Source organism: Rhinatrema bivittatum, chromosome 3, assembly GCF_901001135.1.
Source record: "Rhinatrema bivittatum chromosome 3, aRhiBiv1.1, whole genome shotgun sequence".
In the NCBI taxonomy this organism is placed as follows: Eukaryota; Metazoa; Chordata; class Amphibia; order Gymnophiona; family Rhinatrematidae; genus Rhinatrema; species Rhinatrema bivittatum.
In genome coordinates, this window is record NC_042617.1 from 170,724,229 (window position 1) to 170,745,226 (window position 20,998).

At 46.0% G+C, this 20,998-nt stretch overlaps 1 protein-coding gene across 3 annotated transcripts in view; it reads right to left on the minus strand.

Annotated features, from left to right (window-relative positions):
* PSEN2 (presenilin 2) overlaps positions 1–20,998 on the minus strand; it is a 126,989-nt gene that overhangs the window by 31,376 nt on the left and 74,615 nt on the right. For all 3 annotated transcript variants that reach the window (XM_029593940.1, XM_029593939.1, XM_029593938.1), the window contains 3 exons: positions 19,916–20,136; positions 18,619–18,717; positions 16,964–17,041 (listed from right to left, as the gene is read on the minus strand). In XM_029593940.1, the coding sequence (XP_029449800.1) occupies positions 16,964–17,041; positions 18,619–18,717; positions 19,916–20,136 (398 nt within the window). The remainder of the gene's footprint in view (positions 1–16,963; positions 17,042–18,618; positions 18,718–19,915; positions 20,137–20,998) is intronic.

Here is a 20,998-nt window from a genome sequence, read left to right on the forward strand (position 1 = left end):
TAAACCGTTTCCATTTGTAGGAATAATTCTTTCTAGTGGAAGGTTTACGTGCAGCTATAAGTACTTGAGATATAGAGATTGGAAGGTTGAGAGGTTGTAAGATCAAGCTTTCAACATCCATGCTGTTAGGGACAGGGATTGAAGGTTGGGATGGCGCAACTGACCCTGTTCCTGAGTTATGAGATTGGGAGCTACTCCCAGGCGAATTGGATCCCTGACTGATAGATCTAGCAGTGTGGGGAACCATACTTGTCGAGGCCAATATGGGGCTATGAGTATCATAGTCCCTTTGTCCTGTTGTAGTTTCACTAGTGTTTTGGTTATGAGAGGTATCGGTGGATACGCATAGAATAGGCCTGAATTCCAATGGCGAGCAAATGCGTCCTTTGATAGGCTGTTCTGCTGCCAGAGGAGAGAGCAGTAATTGTTCACTTTGTAGTTGAGCTGGGATGCAAAGAGATCTATTGTCGGTTGACCCCAGCGTTGGAAGATCTTGGATGCTATTGCTGGATCCAAGGACCATTCGTGCGGTTGGAACTGACGACTGAGGTGATCCGCTACTGTGTTGTGGATGCCTGCTAGGTAGGTGGCCCGTAGAAGAATTGAGTGTGTTAGGGCCCAGTCCCAAATCTGTGCTGCTTCTTGACAAAGGAGGTAGGAACCTGTCCCCCCTTGTTTGTTGATATACCACATGGCTACTGTGTTGTCCGTTTGGATCAGAACAGTCTTGTGTGATAGGCAGTCCTTGAACGCATGTAGCGCATAGCGTATAGCTCGAAGCTCCAGGAAGTTTATTTGAAAAGAGGCTTCGAGCTTCGTCCACTTGCCCTGTGTCTTTAGATGACCAATGTGTGCTCCCCACCCTAAGGTGGATGCATCTGTAGTCAAGGTTACTTGTGGAACTGGTTGCTGGAAAGGTAGGCCTTTGAGCAGGTTGTTCATTGATGTCCACCAGATGAGTGCAGATCTGAGTTCTGGTGTGATATGAATGGGCGTGGACATTGGTTGAGTGGCTTGTATCCACTGTGCTTTGAGTGTCCATTGCAGTAGTCGCATGGTCAACCTGGCCATGGGAGTTACATGAACTGTAGAAGCCTTGTGCCCTAGAAGAATTAGGCACTGATGAACTGTTACCTGGATTTGGTTTCGAAGATTGTGAGTTAAAAAGACAAGTGTTTGAGCTCGATCTCTTGGAAGAAAAGCTTTTGCTATCGTAGTGTTTAGGTCTGCACCTATGAACTGTATAAGATGAGTTGGTGACAGATGGGATTTCTGGTAGTTGATGAGAAATCCCAAGGAGTGAAGCACTTGGATAGTGAGCTTGAGAGACGTGAGAGCTCCTTCTTTTGATTGACTTTTGATGAGCCAATCGTCCAGGTAGGGGAACACGTGCACTCTTTGTTTGTGGAGGTGTGCCACTGCTGCAGCCATGCACTTTGTGAATACTCTTGGAGCTGATGCAAGGCCGAATGGCAGCACCTTGTAATGAAAGTGTTGATCCAGTACCTGAAATCGCAGGTATTGGCGATGAGGAGGAAAGATGGGAATGTGAGCGTAGGCATCTTGAATATCCAGAGAGCAGAGCCAATCTCCCCTTTGAAGAAGAGGTAGAATGGTGCCTAGAGACACCATTCTGAACTTTTCTTTTTTGAGAAATTTGTTGAGATTTCTGAGGTCTAGAATGGGACAAAGGCCTCCTGTTTTCTTTGGAATGAGGAAATATCTGGAGTAGAATCCTCTGCCCTTTTGAGGTCCAGGAACTGGTTCTATGGCCCTGGCTCTCAGAAGGGTGGATAATTCTGTTTGAAGAATTATGGAATGATGAGTTGCTGTCCAAGATGGAAGTGGTGGGTTTTCCTTTGGAACAGTCAGGAAATCCAGTTTGTAACCATGGGCTGTGATGGATAACACCCAGTGGTCGGTGGTGATGGAGGTCCAAATGCTGTGGAAGTATTTTATCCGACCTCCTACTGGCGTATTTGGGAATGGGTTGATCTGGCTGCTGCTCTCTGGGGCTTTTCAAAAACCAGATGTAGTGGCAGTTTGTGGTGGTGGTTGAGCCCTTGCAGGCCTTTGTCTAGGCTGCTGGCGTTGAGATGGCCGGCCAGTTCTGGGCCTACTTGCTGGGGGGTAATATCGACGTGGGCGATAATAAGGCCATCGAGTGTCACGCCTTGGAAACTTCCTTGTAGAAGGCTGAGTCTCTTGTGGTAGAGAAGATAATTGCTTTAACGTTTCAGTGTGGTCCTTCAGGGTTGCCACAGCTTCTTTTATCTTCTCACCAAAAAGATTATCCCCCAAGCAAGGCAGATCTGCTAAATGTTCTTGGACCTCTGGGCGTAGATCAGAGGCCTTGAGCCATGCCCACCTTCTTGCAGCTATACCAGATGCTGATAGTCTTGCAGCAGTCTCAAAACAGTCATAGGTGGCTCGGACCTCATGTTTACCTGATTCGAGGCCTTTGTGGATGATATCCTGTAGTGACTCCTGATATTGTTCAGGAAGAGAGAGAGAGAGTTCTTGAACCTGCTTCCAAAGGTTCCTTTGGTACTGGTTCATATATAATTGATAAGATGATATCTTAGAAACCAGCATTGAACCTTGAAAGATTTTCCTTCCCAGGTTATCCAGAAACTTACTCTCTTTCCCAGGTGGTACAGAGGAGTGGGACTTTTGCCGCTTCGCCTTCTTCTGGGCGGATTCGACGACCACTGACTGGTGAGGCAACTGTGTTTCTGGAACCCTGGGATAGGTTGCACTAGGTAAGTTGCCTCTGCTCTCCTGTTTACTGCCGACACCGATCCTGGATGCTCCCAAATCCTGTATTGCAGCTCCTGGAAAACTTCATGGACAGGGACTGCCAGCATTTCTTTGGGAGGGTCCACAAACTGCAGGACCTCCAAGGTCTTTTGACGTGCATCCACCTCTGTTTGAATGGGAAAGGGGATGGTTTCAGCCATCTCTAACAAAATTTGTGAAAGAGAGGTCCTCAGGAGGCGACTTCCTGTGGTCATCAGGTGGAGAAGGTTCTGAAAATATTTCTTCATCCGAAGAATAATCAGAACTGGTGTCCACAGGCATCTCACGTGGTGTGTGGTGAGTGACTGGCTCCTTAGGTCGTGGTGGTAAGACAGGAGAACGAGGCCTTGGGGGCCTTGGTACTCCAGATGGGCCTGGAATAGGTTCCTCTGGTAATTTATTAGCGAGGATGTCCAGGAGTGTGTCCAATTTAGTAATCACTGGATGGAGCATGGAGACATCTTCTTTTGGAACCGGTGTTGGCATCGATGGCACGGTGTGGGCACCGATGTAGGTATTGGTGGCACCGGTGAAGGTGTCGGTGGAGGTACCTGCGGCATCGGTGAAGGTACCGTAACAGGCATCGGGATCGGTTCCCGGGACCTCGTCGGTGTCAGCGGCATCGATGGGTTTGGATCCCTCGGTGATGGAATCGGCATCGATGGAGGTGTCGATGGCTGAGGCGGAATGGCATCGCACAGAGCCTGTTGCACCGCTTGATGTACGAACATGTCAAGTTCCACTCTCATAGCTGGTGATATCAGAGCAGCTATGGAGGGAGGCGGTGTTGGCGATGCCGATACCTCCTCAGAGCCCTGAGGAGGTACGGAGCCAGACACAGATATCGGTGGGGATCGCACTGGATCAGTAGGCCTCAGAGCCTCAGTCCCCGTCCGGGGTTTCTTTGCAGGTGAGGCCGTACCTGATGGATCCTCGGTCATCGGTGCCTGGCGTCTTCGATGGCGGTGGCGATGTTTCTCTTTTTGCTTCTCGCTACCCGAGGTCGATGCCTTTGATGATACGGAAGGGGATGGCGTTGAGGCATCTCCCGCCTCCGGACGCTTCTGCTTCAGCATTATTTGACGAACTGAAGCGGATGGCGATGATTGTGCTGACGTCGAAGGCCTTGGAAGCAACTGAATGTTGAATAACTGCTCCATTTTTTCGGCTCTAAGACGACGACCCTTGGTAGTCATTTCAGCACAAGATTTACAGGACTGAATATTGTGGTCTTTGCCTAGGCAAAGAACACACTCAAAGTGAGGGTCGGTTATCGACATTGTCCTCACACAATTTGGGCATTTTTTAAAGCCGGAGGCCATGGCGCCGGACAGCCGTCGACGGCGATGACCCAAAATATCGTTCCCGGCCGGGAATCAAAAATGGAAAAAGTTATACTAAGGGAAACCCCTGCGGTGGAGTAAATTTTTTCCGAAAATATTAATTTTTTTCAGATAGGTGAAAATCACCTCAGGACTCCAATTAGCCCGCGATGCTAACGGCTTCGCGGAAAAAAGAAGACTGAAGGGAGACCCCTGTGGCAGGGAATATCATGGCATGCTGGGCATGCTCAGTAGGCACTCCGGTGCCATTCAAAAGTTTCATGGAAACGTTTAGAGAAGTTTTTCCGTACATAGGGCTCCATTACAGATGTCACCCATATGTGAGGACTAGCATCCTGCTTGTCCTGGGATAATGGACTTCTCCTCCAAAAACTTATCCAATCCTTTTTTAAACACAGCTATACTAACTGCACTAACCACATCCTCTGGCAACAAATTCCAGAGTTTAATTGTGCATTGAGTAAAAAAGAACTTCCTCCGATTAGTTTTAAATGTGCCACATGCTAACTTCATGGAGTGCCCCCTAGTCTTTCTATTATCCGAAAGAGTAAATAGCCGATTCACATCTACCCGTTCTAGACCTCTCATGATTTTAAACACCTCTATCATATCCCCCCTCAGCCGTCTCTTCTCCAAGCTGAAAAGTCCTAACCTCTTTAGTCTTTCCTCATAGGGGAGCTGTTCCATTCCCCTTATCATTTTGGTAGCCCTTCTCTGAATCTTCTCCATCGCAATTATATCTTTTTTGAGATGTGGCGACCAGAATTGTACACAGTATTCAAGGTGCGGTCTCACTATGGAGCCTTACAGAGGTATTATGATATTTTCCGTTTTATTCACCATTCCCTTTCTAATAATTCCCAACATTCTGTTTGCTTTTTTGACTGCCACAGCACACTAAACAGACGATTTCAATGTGTTATCCACCATGACACCTAGATCTCTTTCTTGGGTTGTAGTACCTAATATTTTATTTATTTATTTATTTTTAATTTTTATAGACTGAAGTTCTTGTAGGAACTACAAATCAATCCGGTTTACATACAACTTTTAAATGCCCAAAAAGAGTAGGGGGCTTTACATAGAACAATTGAACAATAAAACAGGTAACAATAGAACAATAACAATAATGATGGAACAAATAGAATAGATAACCAATTAAACATAGTAATATAGTAATAAATATTATATAGAAAATAAATATAAAAGGGATAGAGTAAATGAAGTGTGAATAAGGTATAAATACAAAAGATGAAAGAGCTCAAAAATTAAGGTACAGCTGAAAAAATCTTAATAGCAAAAAACAGTGAGATAACCCATGATTTGGGTTAAAAGACTTGATTAGGTAGCATTAGATGTCTGGGAACCCAACTTTGTATAACTATAGCATGGGTTATTTTTCCCTATATGCATCACCTTGCACTTATCCACATTAAATTTCATCTGCCATTTGGATGCCCAATTTTCCAGTCTCACAAGGTCTTCCTGCAAATTATCACAATCTGCTTGTGATTTAACTACTCTGAATAATTTTGTATCATCTGCAAATTTGATTATCTCACTCGTCGTATTTCTTTCCAGATCATTTATAAATATATTGAAAAGAAAGGGTCCCAATACAGATCCACTTTCCACTCCCTTCCACTGAGAAAATTGTCCATTTAATCCTACTCTCTTTTTCCTGTCTTTTAGCCAGTTTGCAATCCACGAAAGGACATCGCCACCTACCCCATTACTTTTACTTTTCCTAGAAGCCTCACATGAGGAACTTTGTCAAACGCCTTCTGAAAATCCAAGTATACTACATCTACCGGTTCACCTTTATCCACATGTTTATTAACTCCTTCAAAAAAGTGAAGCAGATTTTTGAGCAAGACTTGCCTTGGGTAAAGCCATGCTGACTTTGTTCCATTTAACCATGTCTTTCTATATGTTCTATGATTTTGATGTTTAGAACACTTTCCACTATTTTTCCTGGCACTGAAGTCAGGCTAACCGGTCTGTAGTTTCCCGGATCGCCCCTGGAGCCCTTTTTAAATATTGGGGTTACATTTGCTATCCTCCAATCTTCAGGTACAATGGATGATTTTAATGATAGGTTACAAATTTTTACTAATAGGTCTGAAATTTCATTTTTCAGTTCCTTCAGAACTCTGGGGTGTATACCATGCGGTCCAGGTGATTTACTACTCTTCAGTTTGTCAATCAGGTCTACCACATCTTCTAGGTTCACCATGATTTGATTCAGTCCATCTGAATCATTACCCATGAAAACCTTCTCCGGTACTGGTACCTCCCCAACATCCTCTTCCTTAAATGTATACTTACCAGTAATTCCTTGGGACCCAGAACCCCACAGGAAGACACCTGACACACTCATGCGCAGCCAAGGGCGGGAAGCTGAGTCCATCTGTCTACACTAAGGAAAATGAAATTATCAGCTAAGTAATTCTCCATTCCTAGTATGAAGACAGATGGACTCAGGACCAGTGGGATGTACCAAAGCTACAGGTTGGGAGGCTGTCCGCAGTCCAGTCAAAACCACATGTGCAAAGGCTGCATCCTCCAAGGCCTGCACATCCAGACGATAAAACCTGGAAAATGTGTGTAAAGGAGGACCATGTTGCAGCTTGGCAAATATCGACAGGAGACAAGAGACTAACCTTCGCCCACGACACTGCCTGAACCCTAGTGGAATGAGCCCTGACCTGAGTAGGCAACAGCTTTCCCGCATTCACATACGCGGCTATGACCATTCTCCTTAACCCAACAAGCTATGGTAGCCCATGAAGCCGGAGCACCCTGCTTACTCCCGCCATGGAAAACAAATAGGCGATCCGTCTTTCAAAAAGACTCAGGCCTCCAGATACCGCATGACAAGTTGCTTAATATCCAAGGAGCGCAAAAGACTAAACTCCTCCACATCCTTGATCTTATCCAGGGATGGCAAGGAGATGGACTTATTCAAATGAAAGTCTGAAACTACCTTGGGCAACAAGGATAGAACAGTACGCAGCTGTAACACCCCCGGAGTCACCCAAAGGAACAGCTCCCGGCAAGACAATGCCTGCAGCTTAGATATCCGATGCGCAGAACATATAGCCACCAGGAACAGTGTTCAAAGTCAACAACCGTAAGGAAAGGCTACACAGTGGTCAGAATGTAGGGGGCCACCAAAAAGACCAGCACCAAATTAAGACTCCACGATGGAACCGGTAACCTCAAGGAAGGCCTAAAGAGCTTCACTCCCTTCAAAAAATGGACCACATCAGGATGAGACAAGGAAACACCATTCACCAGGCCTCTGAAACAGGTAAGAGGCGCACCCTGCACCTTCAAGGAATTAAGGGCCAAGACTTTATTCCATCCATCCTGCACAAAATCTAGAATGAAATGCGCCCGATAAATAAGCGCCTAGAAGAAAGCATAGCAAGGCACACGCACAACCCATGTGCCAAGGTAAGCGCATAAAAACAATTCTGTGTGTAAAAAGTGCGCCTAAAAACCAACACACACAACACATGTACACAGCCGACACACTGCGCACTGACGGCCTATAGAGGGCAGCAGAACGTGCACAAGAGTGCGCAAAAATGGCCGCCGTGCCCTCCCACGCAGCTTGCAAGAAAAAAAAGCCTACCCTCCGGGGGGGGGGGGGGCGCTCAACCCGCCATGCTACCCAGTTTCCCAACTCCAAAGAGAGAGGGAAAACGTTGGCATGGTGTGCTGAGAACAGAGCCTGGAAGAAGTCTTGAAACCCTTCTGTCTCTGATTCAGGTAAAACTTTTTTTTTTTCTTTTTTTAAACTTTCCTGAGCTCAGTGCTTACCAGCTGAGAACAGAGACTGTCTCAGGCTAAGGAGGGCGAGGGCATCTGCCATCACTACCACGCTCAGCCTCCTGCACCCGCTAACTTTCAGCTGAACTAGCAGCTAAGACCACGTCGGGAAACCCAGCTACCGGACCAAGGCACACCTCTGAGGGACCACAGAAATCGCCTCGGGAATTGTCAACTGGGGAAGGGACCATTAGATATCACCGTAGGAGAGTGGGGCTTTCTTTTCCAGAATTTAGAATTTCAAATTTCTCCTTTCAAAAAGCTCAAAGCAATCCTCATAGGGAGATGCACATCCACCATCTGCTGGCGACGGAGAATACTGGCAGGCTGGGGTCACTATAGGGTTATGTATACAGTGACATCTTGCTCCATTCCATCTGCTGGCAGGGGAGTATAAACCCATTGGGCTTGCATCCATCTATCTGCACACTAGGAAAATATATTTGTTTAGCATAACATTCTGCAGCTTTATACAATATTCACTGTGTATAACAAAACCATTCACAATCTTATTTATTTATTTTATTTAAAGCTTTTTATATACCGGCATTCGTAGGACACATCATATCGGTTTACAGGTAACGGTGAAAGGAAATTACAATGAACGATGAAAGCAGGATAGATAACAAATGAGAGTACATTTTTATAGATGGTCAACGAGCAAAGTAAAATTTGGTTGAACTAAATGGATTTTTAGGTTATCCATATTAAAATTAAATAAACATATGAACTTATAATCAATATTAGGTAGATATATGAACTTATGTACAAATGATGGCAGGGTGTAAAGGGGGCTGGGAGGGAGGGAGCGGGGAAGGAGATAGAGCGGAGGTGGGGGGTGGGGAGGGGGTGCGGGGATGGATGTGGGGCAAGGAGAGCTGGGGTGATTCAGAGGAAAACGTTGCCGGGGGGGGGGAAGGGGCAGGGTAGGAGGGGAGGTAGTGGGGCGCTGGGGATGGGGCAGGGAAGGGAGCTGAGGTGGTTCGGAAGAGGTCACTGATTAGGATTGAGAGGAGTTGGGGTAGGCCTGTTTAAAAAGCCAAGTTTTGATTCCCTTTTTGAATTGGCTCAGGGATGGTTCTAAACGGAGTTCGGCAGGAAGGGAGTTCCAGAGGGTGGGGCCAGGATTGGAGAAGGCTCTTTCTCTGGTGGTCGTGAGGTGAGTGCCTGAAAGGGAGTTTCTGGTGGGGCGGTTGGCTTGACGGAAGTGTGGCATATCTTCGAGCCAGGGAGAGTTGTTTTTGTGTAATGTGTTATGAAGGATGGTGAGTGTTTTGTATTGGGAACGGAAGGTAATGGGGAGCCAGTGGAGATCTTGTAGTATGGGAGTGATATGATCAATTTTTCTAGTGTTTGTTAGGATTCTAGCCATCGTATTTTGTAGGATTTGAAGGGGTTTGATAGTGGAGGCCGGGAGGCCTATGAGGAGGGAGTTGCAGTAGTCGAGTTTTGATAGTATGGTGGTCTGCATAACAGTGCGGAAGTCATGGGCGTGGAGGAGAGGCTTCAGTTTTTTTGAGGATTTGGAGTTTGTAGAAACCCCCTTTTAGAAGTGATTTGATGTGGGATTTGAAACTTAGTTGATTGTCTAGGGTGACTCCTAAGTCTCTAACAGTGGGCGGTAGTGTGAGTTTGTAAGGCGTTTTGAATCATTTGGTGGATAGAGTCGATTGGTTAATTTGTTAGTATAAGGATTTCAGTTTTTGAGGTGTTGAGTGCAAGGTGGAGATTGGAAAGGAGGGAATTGATAGATGCAAGGCATGTTTCCCAGTAAAGCAGGGTTTCTTTGAGGGATCTTCAGCAATTAATTAAACAAAACAATACACATACATACACACCCATCTATGCATATGTGTCACCTATACATCTCATTATGAATGATAATTTGCAATGGTTAACAGAGGTAATTTTTTGTATATGGTATGGTTGAGTTCCAAATAGCAGACTTACAAGACTCAGGTCACTAAACAATGCTAATACTAACCAAGGATACCAAACACTGCTTGTTTTGCTTCAAAATAAGAGTTACTATATAACAATCACTTTCCTAGATGTTCAAAAATGTCTTCAACTGGAAGAGGTCAGACCCACTTATCCTGGTCACAGAAGAGTCCTACATTGAAACCCTTCAGTTTTGGAAAAGCAGACATAGCAAGCTCAGCAAAAGAAAATGGATTCTAGGAACCCCTCCACATTTCCATATATATTGTTACATATGAGCACACACATGACCGATATGGATGACTGAACTAGAAAATATCATAGCTGAAATTTGCAGGGAGTTTTGTGTCCTGGAGCATTATTTATATATATATATATATATATATATATATATATATATATATATATATATATATATATATTTTATTTTTTTTTTTTTTTCCCATAGATAGAACTCAATTTTCTACCTAAAATACTGGTCATTGATTAATTTAACAATACACTGTTCAATTAAAAAAAAATAAAATATATATATATATATATACTTCAAGAACAAATTTAAAAATTATTCAGCAAGGGAAGAAAATCATCAAAGCCACAAATAGCAGCTTGATTGCTGTTTACAAACTGGCAAAATCTATGGTCATAAGAAAGTTGCAACGTCCCATTAATCTTCAGAATAACAGATGGCTACTATGCTATTGATAAGAAAATTATTCCTTACCTGCTAATTTTCGTTCCAGTAGTACCACGGATCAGTCCAGATAGTGTGTTATGTCCCCCTTCTAGCAGATGGAGTCAGAGCAAAAACTGAAAGGGCACCCTCTCATAAGCTGGTGCGCCCTCTGCGTCCCTTCAGTATTAAGCATATCAAAGCAAGAAAACAACAACTGGATGGATCAAGACAAAAACTAAATTGTCAACATGTATGGAGAAAACATGTAATTAACTGTGAAGAACAACAACAATTTGCAAATACAACTATCAGTCCTTTACAATCTGTACTGAATTATCTTAACTGTGCATTTGAGCTGCGAGAAACTCCCAATCCCAGAAGAAACATAGAAATGACGGCAGAAGAAGACCAAACGGCCCATCCAGTCTGCCCAGCAAGTTCCGCACTTTTTTTTTTCCTCATACTTATCTGTTACTCTTGGCTCTTAAGAAATTGGCCAGTATGGGGGTTGAACCCATGGCCTTGGCGTTATTAGCACCATGCTCTAACCTGCTGAGCTAACCGGGAGGGCGTCTGGACTGATCCTCTTAACTACAGGAACGAAAATTAGCAGGTAAGGAACAATTTTCTTTTCCCTGTACGTACCCAGATCAGTCCAGACAGTGGGATGTACCAAAGCTTCCCTATGTAGAGTGGGCCCCTGATAGCCCAGCTTGAATCACTTGAGTGCTGAAGAAGCCAAAGACCGGTGCTTGGAGATTCAACTGGTAGTGGCGCACAAAAGTATGCAACGACTTCCAAGTTCTTGTGGCCTGGTTTGGCCTCTGTTGGAAAAAGGATGCTGGGCTTGATGGACCCTTGGTCTGACCCAGCATGGCAAGTTCTTATGTTCTTAGTTGCTCGACATACCTCCTTTGGAGATACCGCTCTGCTCTCTGCCCAAGAAGCCGCTTGTGCATGGAGTGAATGAGCCCTGATGCCTTCAGGTGGAGAACGCCCCGCTCCAATATACGCTGACAAGATTACTTCCTTTAGCCAATGCACAATGGTGGTTTTAAACGCCTTATGTCCTCTTTTGGGACCACCCCACAAAACAAACAGATGGTCCAATAGACAAAGTCATTCATCACCTCCAGGTATCAAATAAGGACACGCTTGACATCTAGTTGCCGAAGTTCTCTGGAATCCTCGTCAGAGAAGGTGGGCAGCTCCACTGACTGAGTCTAATGGAAGGCGGAGACTATCTTTGGTAGAACTGTGGTCAAGGAAACTCTGGAGTCTGTGAAACGGAGGTAGGGCTCTCGACACGACAATGCTTGGATCTCCGAAATCCTGCAGGCAGAGCAAATAGACACCAGGAATATGGCCTTGAGTGTGAGATCCTTGAGGGAAGCTCCCCCCTTCAGAAGCTCAAAAGGTGGACTGCCCAGAATCCAAAGTCCTAGATTTAAGTTACAAGAGGGAGCCACCGAATGGACCAGTGGCTTGACGTGCTTCACCCCCTTCAAAAACCAGACTACGTCAGGATGTGAAGAAAGAGGAGCTCCCTCCAGGCACAGTACCAGGGCCCCCAGTGCAGCCACCTGAACCCTCAGGGAATTTCAGGCCAGGCTTTTTTCCAAGCCTCGCTGCAAAAAGGAAAGTATCTGCGGTACTGACGCTTGACACAGGAGAACATGCACTGATTCACACCAGGCCTCAAAAATCTTCCAGACCCGGACATAGGAGATAGACATGGAAGTCTTTTCTAGCCTTGAGGAGGGTGGAAATAACATCCTCTGGGTAACCTCGCCTCCTAAGCCTGCGCCTTTCAAAAGCCAGGCCGCAAGACAAAAGCAATCTGCCCAGTCAAAAAATACGGGACCCTGGTGTAGGAGGTTCGGCAGATGTCAGACACGAAGAGGACCATCCACTGCTAGATTGATCAGGTCCGCAAACCATGGCCTTCGAGGCCATTCTGGTGCTATCAAAATCACCAACCCCTGATGAATCTCTATTCTCTGAAGCACCTTTCCGACCAGAGGCCACGGTGGAAACACGTAGAGCAGGAGTGTTCGAGGCCACGGGAGGACCAGAGTATCCACGCCTTCTGCGCCGTGCTCCCTTCTGCAACTGAAGAAGCATGGAGATTTCGCATTCTGTTGAGTGGCCATAAGGTCCAGATGGGGGACTCCCTGCCTTTCGAAGACAAGGGCCAATGCCTCCTCGGAGAGTTCCCACTCCCCTGAATCTATGTGTTGGCGGCTCAAAAAATCTGCTTGGACATTGTCCAACCCGGCTATGTGCGAAGCCGCCAGGCGGGAGAGGTGAAGCTCCGCCCACTCCATCAGCTTGTCCATCTCTAGAGACACATGCTGGCTCCTTGTTCCTCCCTGGCGGTTTATATATGCCACCATGGTTGCGTTTTTGGAGAGCACACGAACGGCTCTGCCCTGAATCAGGGGTAGAAACCGCTTCAGTGCTAGATGAACCACCCTGGTCTCCAGGCGACTGATTGAACACGCAGCCTGTAACGTTGTCCATTGCCCCTGCGTTGACTGCCTCCCCCATACTGCCCCCCAACCGGAAAGGCTGGCGTCCAAGATCACGATGACCCATTGGGAAATCTCCAACTCCACCCCTTGCAACAAGTGATCCAGTCTGAGCCACCAGGAGAGGCTGTTCTTGGCAACCTCCGACAGCGGCAGGGGTGCCTGAAAATCCTGGGACACAGTCTTCCAGCAGGAAAGAAATGCCCTCTGCAAAGGACACATATGTGCAAAAGCCCAAGGAACTACATCTATAGTTGAAGCCATAGAATAGAGAACCTGAAGGTAGTCCCAAAGCTGTCGGGGGCGAGAAGCAACAAAAGTGCTGCACTTGGATGAGAAGGGATCGTGCTCGTTCCTGGTGGAGGAAGACCTTGCCCACGTTGGTGTCAAAGTGCGCCCCCAGAAAATCGAGCGTCTGCGAAGAGATAAGACTGCTCTTGGCAAAGTTGACGACCTACCCGAGAGAGTGGAGAAGGCGCAGGACCCTGCTGACCGACTGCCGGCACTGGGCCTCGGACTTCACTCGGATGAGCCAATCATCCAGGTATGGGTGAACCAGAATCCCCTCTCTCCGCAAGGCTGCCGCCACCACTACCATTATCGTGGTGAAGGTGTGGGGGGCAGTTGCCAGACCGAAAGGCAGGGCTTGAAATTGAAAATGCTGACCGAGGATCTTGAAGCAAAGAAAACATTGATGATCCTTTAGGATAGGGATGTGAAGTTAAGCCTCCGTCAAATCCAAGGAGGCTAGGAATCCCCCTCGGTGCACGGCCGCTATTACGGAGCGCAAGGTTTCCATTCTGAGGCGTGGTATCTTGAGAGCCCTGTTGACCATCTTGAGATCCAGTACTGGGCGGAAAGAGCCTTCCCTTCTTGGGGACTACGAAGTAGACGGAATAATGGCCTAACCCTTGTTCCGCCTCTGGCACCGGGAGAATAGCCCCTAAGCCCAGGAGCCGATCTAGCGTCTGACGTACTATATCTTGCTTTTTCAGAGGACCAGCAGGGGGAGAAGACAAACCTGTCTCTTGGGGGGGGGGGGGGGGGGGGGTCGAGCAAATTCTAAAGCGTAGCTGCCTCTTAGAATATCCAAGATCCATTGGTCCGAGGTAACTTTGACCCACTCCTCGTAAAAAAGAGACAGACGTCCTATCTTGGGAATTGAAGAGTGGGCCGGCAAGATTTCATTGGGAAGGTTTGGACGTTGCCCCCTGAGGGAGGGCATCACGAGCTGGTCTTCATCCACAAAAGGAATGAGACCAGGATTGCGAACAGGAGGAGGGTGGCCTCTGATTCACTGGCCTGGACTGCCGGAATCGCCGCTGACCTCTGAAACGGCTTCGAGTGGAGCTGAATGTTCTGGCACTCCGAGGACTATCCTCCGGCAGCTTATGTACCTTATTCTCCCCGAGCGATTTAATCATCTGGTCCAGTTCTTCCCCAAACAGCAATTTTCCTTTCAAGGGCAGGGAACCAAGCTGGGACTTGAAAGAAGCATCCGCCGACCAGTTACGTAGCCAGAGGAGCCGTCTAGCAGATACCGCTGAAACCATGGACCTGGCCAGCACCCAGAGAAGATCATACAGTGCGTCTGCCCCATAAGCTATTACAGCCTCCAGGTGTTCTGCCTGTTACGCCTCGTCTGGAGGTAGCTCCTGAGCACCCAGGAGCTGTTGGACCCATCGGAGACCTGCCCTCTGCATGAGAGAGCTACAAACCGCCGCTCTGACGCCCAAGGCAGAGACCTCAAAAACTCTCTTCAGGTAAACTTCCAGCTTTCTGTCCTGAACGTCTCGCAAGGCGGTGCCTCCAGTGACCGGAATTGTTGTCCTCTTTGTGACTGCAGACACTGTCGCATCCACCTTCGGAACCTTGAGAAGCTCTAAGAAGTCTTCCGGGAGCGAGTAAAGCTTGCTCATCGCTCTGCCTATCCTAAGATATGCCTCCGGAACCTCCCATTCACGGGAGAGCAATTCCAGGATCATAGGATGAGAAGGAAGAGTCTTGGCTGGTGGGTAAAGGCCTGCCAGGACAGGGTCCCCCCTCTTATCTGCCTTCTGAGGACCCAGGGTCTCTGAAGAGGGGTCAATATCCAATTCGGCCAAGACATGTGGAATAAGTGGGTCCAATTCATCCCTCTGAAAAAGTCGCAGGACTCTGGGATCATCTCCCTCCATTTGTCTATACGGTACCGGATCATCCAGATCTGGGTCAGCAGCAGGGTCCTGAGGAGGGGTTGAGGCTGGGGCAACTGAATAGGATATCTCCCGAACTTGGGAGGGCCCTTGGAGAAGTAAGCCTCCTGGGCCCTGGGGGAAGTACTGCTCCTGTAGACCCCTGAGGCTGGGGCAGCTAGGCTATCTCCCAATCTGAGCACCTTGGGTGGTGGAGGGGCGAACACTGGATCCTGCTGCTGTCTAGCCAGATAAGTGTTATGCATTAATATGATAAACTCTGTTGAAAATGGCTCAGGAGGAGGACCAGAGGGAGGCACGGAAGAAGGAGCAAAAGAGGGATCCCCCGAGGGTGGCTCAGCATCTGGGAGGTGAACTGGAGTAAGAACTGGAGGGGAGGGAGAACAGCCGAGGTCTGCAGCATCATCTGGCTGCGGTGGAGCAGCCGACCCAGAAGACAAAATGGCCACCGTTCCTGCGTTGCTCGGGAACGGGGCCAACCTCCCTGAAGGCAGGCGCACATGGCTGCGCGAAGCAGAGCTTGCCCCTGGTCTTGAGGGCCCTTCCCGCTGGGGAAGGGCCCTCGAGACCAGGGGCAAGACCAGAGTCCTTCCCGGGAGAGCTGAGAGCTGGGCTCTCCACAGGCGTTGCATCGTGTCGGCCGTGGCATTGGGGGGAACTGTCAATAAGTAAAAAAAAAGTAAAATTCACCCCCGAAGGCTGCCAGTAGCTGTCCCAAAGTGAATGGAAGCTCTTTTGTGTTTAGGAAGGCACCGACCCGGTCAAGAAATCCAAAATCCCTTTTTATCTTTTTTTTTTTTTTCTAAGACAAAGGAATGCTGCGTCTGTCGGTGCTGCCCCGAGGAAATCGGCTTCTCGGGGTAGCGGGTCGTGCAAGCGGGGGAGAGGTTGGACCACCAACGTGCACCCCTAATAGGCAGCAAACAAAGAAAAAATCCTGTAAGAAAAAGTTACAGAAAACTTACTCCAAACGCAATAAGAAAGAAAAACTGGTAGGTTAAACAGCACCAACAGATCAGTCTGCAAGCTGCAGCTGTAGTAAGTACTGAGGAGAAAGGTAAGGAAAAACAACTTTCCTCAGTAAAATTATTTCTCTCTCAAATCCTCTTTTTTTTTTTTTTTTTTTAAGTTTGATCCATCCAAAAGGAGAGGAAACTAATAATGAAAGAAACTATTCCCTCAAACTAGAGAAGGGGAACCGCAGGTGTAACCCTCATCTGCTGTAGTCAGAGAAAATACGGAAGGGACGCAGAGCGCGCACCAGCTTATGAGAGGGTGCTCTTTCAGTTTTTGCTCTGACTCCATCTGCTGGAAGGGGGACATAACCCATGGTCTGGACTGATCCAGGTACTTACAGGGAAATGCCACTTCAGGTAGTATTTTTCCTTCTAAAACAGCTGTGAGTTTCAGGGATTTACAATTCAGGCTTAGAAAAGAGTAAGACATTTCAGATCTGCAGTTTCCCCCATTATGTTCCTTTCACCCAGCCTCTATATGAGGGCTGGCCAAAAATAAATATGCATGAGATAGATTTGTATACAATGAATGAAATCTCTCTTGTTGAAAACCAGGCCTGGTTATAGCTCTTGAGATCCGGAGTTGGCCATCCCCTCTCTATATCTATTAGATAAAGAAAGCTACCTGAATTGTGTATCTGCTGACTAGGTCCTTGTTCTACAGGATCAGACTGTGCCATTCCAACTGTCCAGACCATGGCAGCTGTAGGAAGAAAACAATGTATATATATATATATAAAGCAAGCCACTGAGACCAGTACCAAAAACAGAAGCCAATAGTTCTATTCCAGTTATTTTCTGGACCAACAGAGCAAAATAGCATAGCAGCATAGAGTCCACTGTCAGTGCATCCTTGAAATATGCCATTCCATTATGTTCTGAAATCAAAACCCTCATTCTCTCACGAAGCTTGCATATTAAACAAAACAAAACAAAAAAAAAACCCCAGCAAGTGAACTAACACACACAATACAGGTGCAACTTAAATCCATTTTGCGCTTGCATCAGATATGCACCTGCTAAAAAAAAAAATAAAGTTAAACCAGGTGGTGAAGTTACAGGTGCACCCAGGGGATCATTTATAGCAAGTCAAGGACAGAGTTCAGTGGCAAGACCTCAGACTCTTATATAAAAATTATCAGCTGAGGATGGGAGAGGTAAGAAAAGAACCAAGACAGGATAAAGTCATGAAATCCAAGTGAGGACAGAGTATCAAACAGTAGGTAGTGATCAACAGTGTTAAAAGCAGCAGCAGGTGAGGGAGGATAAGGGTTGAATAAAGGCCTTTAGTTTGAGCACTAAACAGGTCTTTGGAGACTATGGCAAGGCCTGCTTCTCTGGAATGCAGAGGGTGAAAACCAGACTGGAATAGATCAAGAACGGTTTGAGATGAAAGAAAGTCACGACAGTGGAGGTGACAGCACATTCAAATGATATGGAGTCAAAAAACGAGGGAGATGGGACGACAGGGTAGGATCCAGGGTGGAAGTTTTTGAGGAATGGTATGATCATAGCATGTTTGAAGGCAGCCAGAAAGTGGAAACTGAAAGATTGAGGATGTGACAGATGGAAAGAATGACTGCAGGGGAAATAGAGCCAAGGAGCTAGGTGGGAGTGGGGTCAGAGGGAAAAATAGTGAGTTTGGAGGAGGAGAGAAGATGGCTGTTTCCTCCACTGTGATTTCAGAAAAAGAGGCCAGGATGGCAGGGGCCAGAGGCAAGGGAGAGGAATGAAATGGGGAGGTAGACGTGACCTGAGAACTCAGGACTAATTTTGTGAACCTTGTCATAAAATAGTCAGCCGTAGTCTGGGCAGAGTGAAGCAGGGAGGAAACTGAGTATGGCAAAGAGCTGGTGAAGGTTTTATGCAAGAAAGTTTGTCAGATGGACATAGTAGACTTGCTTGGCAAGTGCTGTAGCAGACTGGAAGGAGATCGGAATGGGAAGGGGATTTTAGCCAGAGATGCTCTGCAGAGTTGGTACAAGAATGAATGCAGAAAGTAAACTCTGGGAGGTGAGCCAAGGTTAGGACTTGGTGCATATTATAGGACAGGTAAAGGGAGGGGCAAGAATGTCTAAAGCAGAGGAGAGTAGATTCTGAGTGAAGGCAGCAGCACCCACACAACTCTGCCCACTGCAGTGCACCATCACAAGTTGTACTTATGACTTGTAACTCCTTCTGTCTCACAATTAGTGATCACAAGAGCCTGGGACAAGTTACCCTGACTCCACTACAAACAAAAAAGGTGCAAGACTGAGCATGTGTAGGGAGCATACTTACAGGAGTAAATTAAGGCAGGAAATATAGACTCATTTCTCTCCTGAGCAGTTTCTACCAACATCCGCAAAGGACCTTTTGGGCACAGTACAGCCAGCAGATCTGTGAACAAAAATAAGCAAAGGGGAATATCTAACAGGCACTAGCCACTTACAAATCCTATTTCAGTTTTCTCTCTCTCACTCAATTATGGGTCTGAAGCAGTACAGATTTTCTCCCTTTTCATGGTCTCTAGCAAGGATTCATTCCAGCATTGTCTGAGTAGTAGCTTCTCTTTATTGCAGAATGTAAATATGCAGCATGCTGAGTGTGAGGGAAGCTTAAGAGCTGAAAAACATTCTGATTGTCTTTCGCTTACTATCTTAGCATCCTTAAAGCTACTTCACATTACAGAATTAATTAAATTCCACGAAAATGCTGAAAGGCTGGATATGGGACCCCTGCCTTTACTCCTCCTGTAGCAATTTACCATGTCAACTTACCAGTTGGAGGTTTCTGTTATGGCAGACATCTTGTCTGCCACTACAAAAATAGAGTTTTACAGTACATGATTGCTGTTCAGAGTTTAAGACACTAAGCACCAATGCATTTGATGCTACTGGACAAAGATGGAGGCTACCAGCACCAAAGGGCTAACTGCTTTAAACCTGGGCTCTGTACATGCTCTGTCGTTGGAGGAGAGATCTCTGACCCATGTGAAACCTATACTTGATTGTTCTTGTATTTTTTTTTCTTTTTTTGTCATTCTCTTCCTCCTCTTGCCTCTACCATCTTTTAAAGAATTTCTCATGCAGTGGGCTGTCTATAGTATGTGATAGATATCAGTTCCAGAGATGACTACAATAATGGTTTACAATGCTGCAACTGTAAAACACATCAAGATCCAATTTAGATGAAGGATGAAATATACAAACCTGAAACACACAGTGAATTTCTCTGACTTTTTTTTTAGGTCTCTTTTCATGCAAGAGAAAGGATAAATTCAGTATTCTTCACCTGTATTTTTCTAGCCAATAAGAATGAGTGAGTTTCAGAGCCCAGACTGAAGAGATTAATGTTCCAAATGTGCTTAGAATGTTCCAATATACGTAATCACATCAGTTGACAAAAACAAAACCCATGTTTAAGAACAGTAAAAGTACTTTATCAGAATAAGTTCTGCACAGTAACAAGAATGTTATAGAAACTTGTGTTACCTATAATCCATGCACTGGATGCTTGCTGTGGCAGGTACAACCACATAGTCTGGTTTTAAAGAAGGTAAATGCTAATATTGGATTCCGCGCCTCAGATACTGTACCATAAATGGAGATGGCACCTAGAATGACCCAGGCTGACCACTCTGGCAGGTACTTGATGAAGACCAAGGCCATTAAGGCACTGATCATGATGAGATAGGCTTGCTGTAGCTGTAGGGGCCCTTTCCAATGGATGCAGATCATCCCAACAGCTCCGAAATTCCAAATCACAAAGAACAAGGTGGGGTAGTCCATTGCCACGTTGTATGTCTTGAACACTTCACTGCACGAAAGAGAGGGAACAAGATGGACACTCATGAGCAAACTACACGGCTAGAAAATAATTCTGATATCAGTATACCAACAGGCCATGCCTGATGTTCATACACCATGCATGTGTGTGTAGCCCCACATAGCCATTTAAAGCAGAAGCACTGTTCACACGGCTTATTTCTTGCCTCTGTTGCTTCCCCCTTTTGATCTTGTGCTTAAATCTGTTTTTTTCCTTAATGTATTTTATGTTTACACTAGGAAAAAAAAAAAAGATGCACACCTTCTCCACCCACTCAACTTACTGTAAATCTTTTTGTATGTTATGCCCCCCCCAATGTTTAAAAATCTCCAGACCTGCACTACAGCTTACGCTGTATTCACATGATTTGTCCATCAATGCCCCTGCACGGAGTTCCGATAAGGGTCGACAGGTTCAAAGTGAGAGGGGATAAGAATACACTCCTCATGGAAGGGGACATTTAACATTCTGAGTAAAATCTGGAGTCTTGATTGAACTTGCTTTACATCTCTCACTATATTAACTAAAGCAATTTACTAGGTCTGCTACTTTTGTACATAAGTACTCGTCTGATTATCTACCCAACACTGTAGAAACAAACAAAACAAAAAAAACCCAGTTACTGCGGAATTCCTCATGATTTGACTCCACTTGTGAGGGTGCCTGAAAGATCTGTGCTAGCCGCAACATTGTTTAATATTTACATCAGTCTTGACAGAAATTTTAGAAAAACATGTCCCATTCTTTAAAAATTTATGTGAAAAACATTCAGCCGTTTCTTTTCCAGCTCAAAAAGATGTTTCAATTACTTGACATCATTTAATCTATGAGTGTCTGCAGCAAGTAAAGTGCT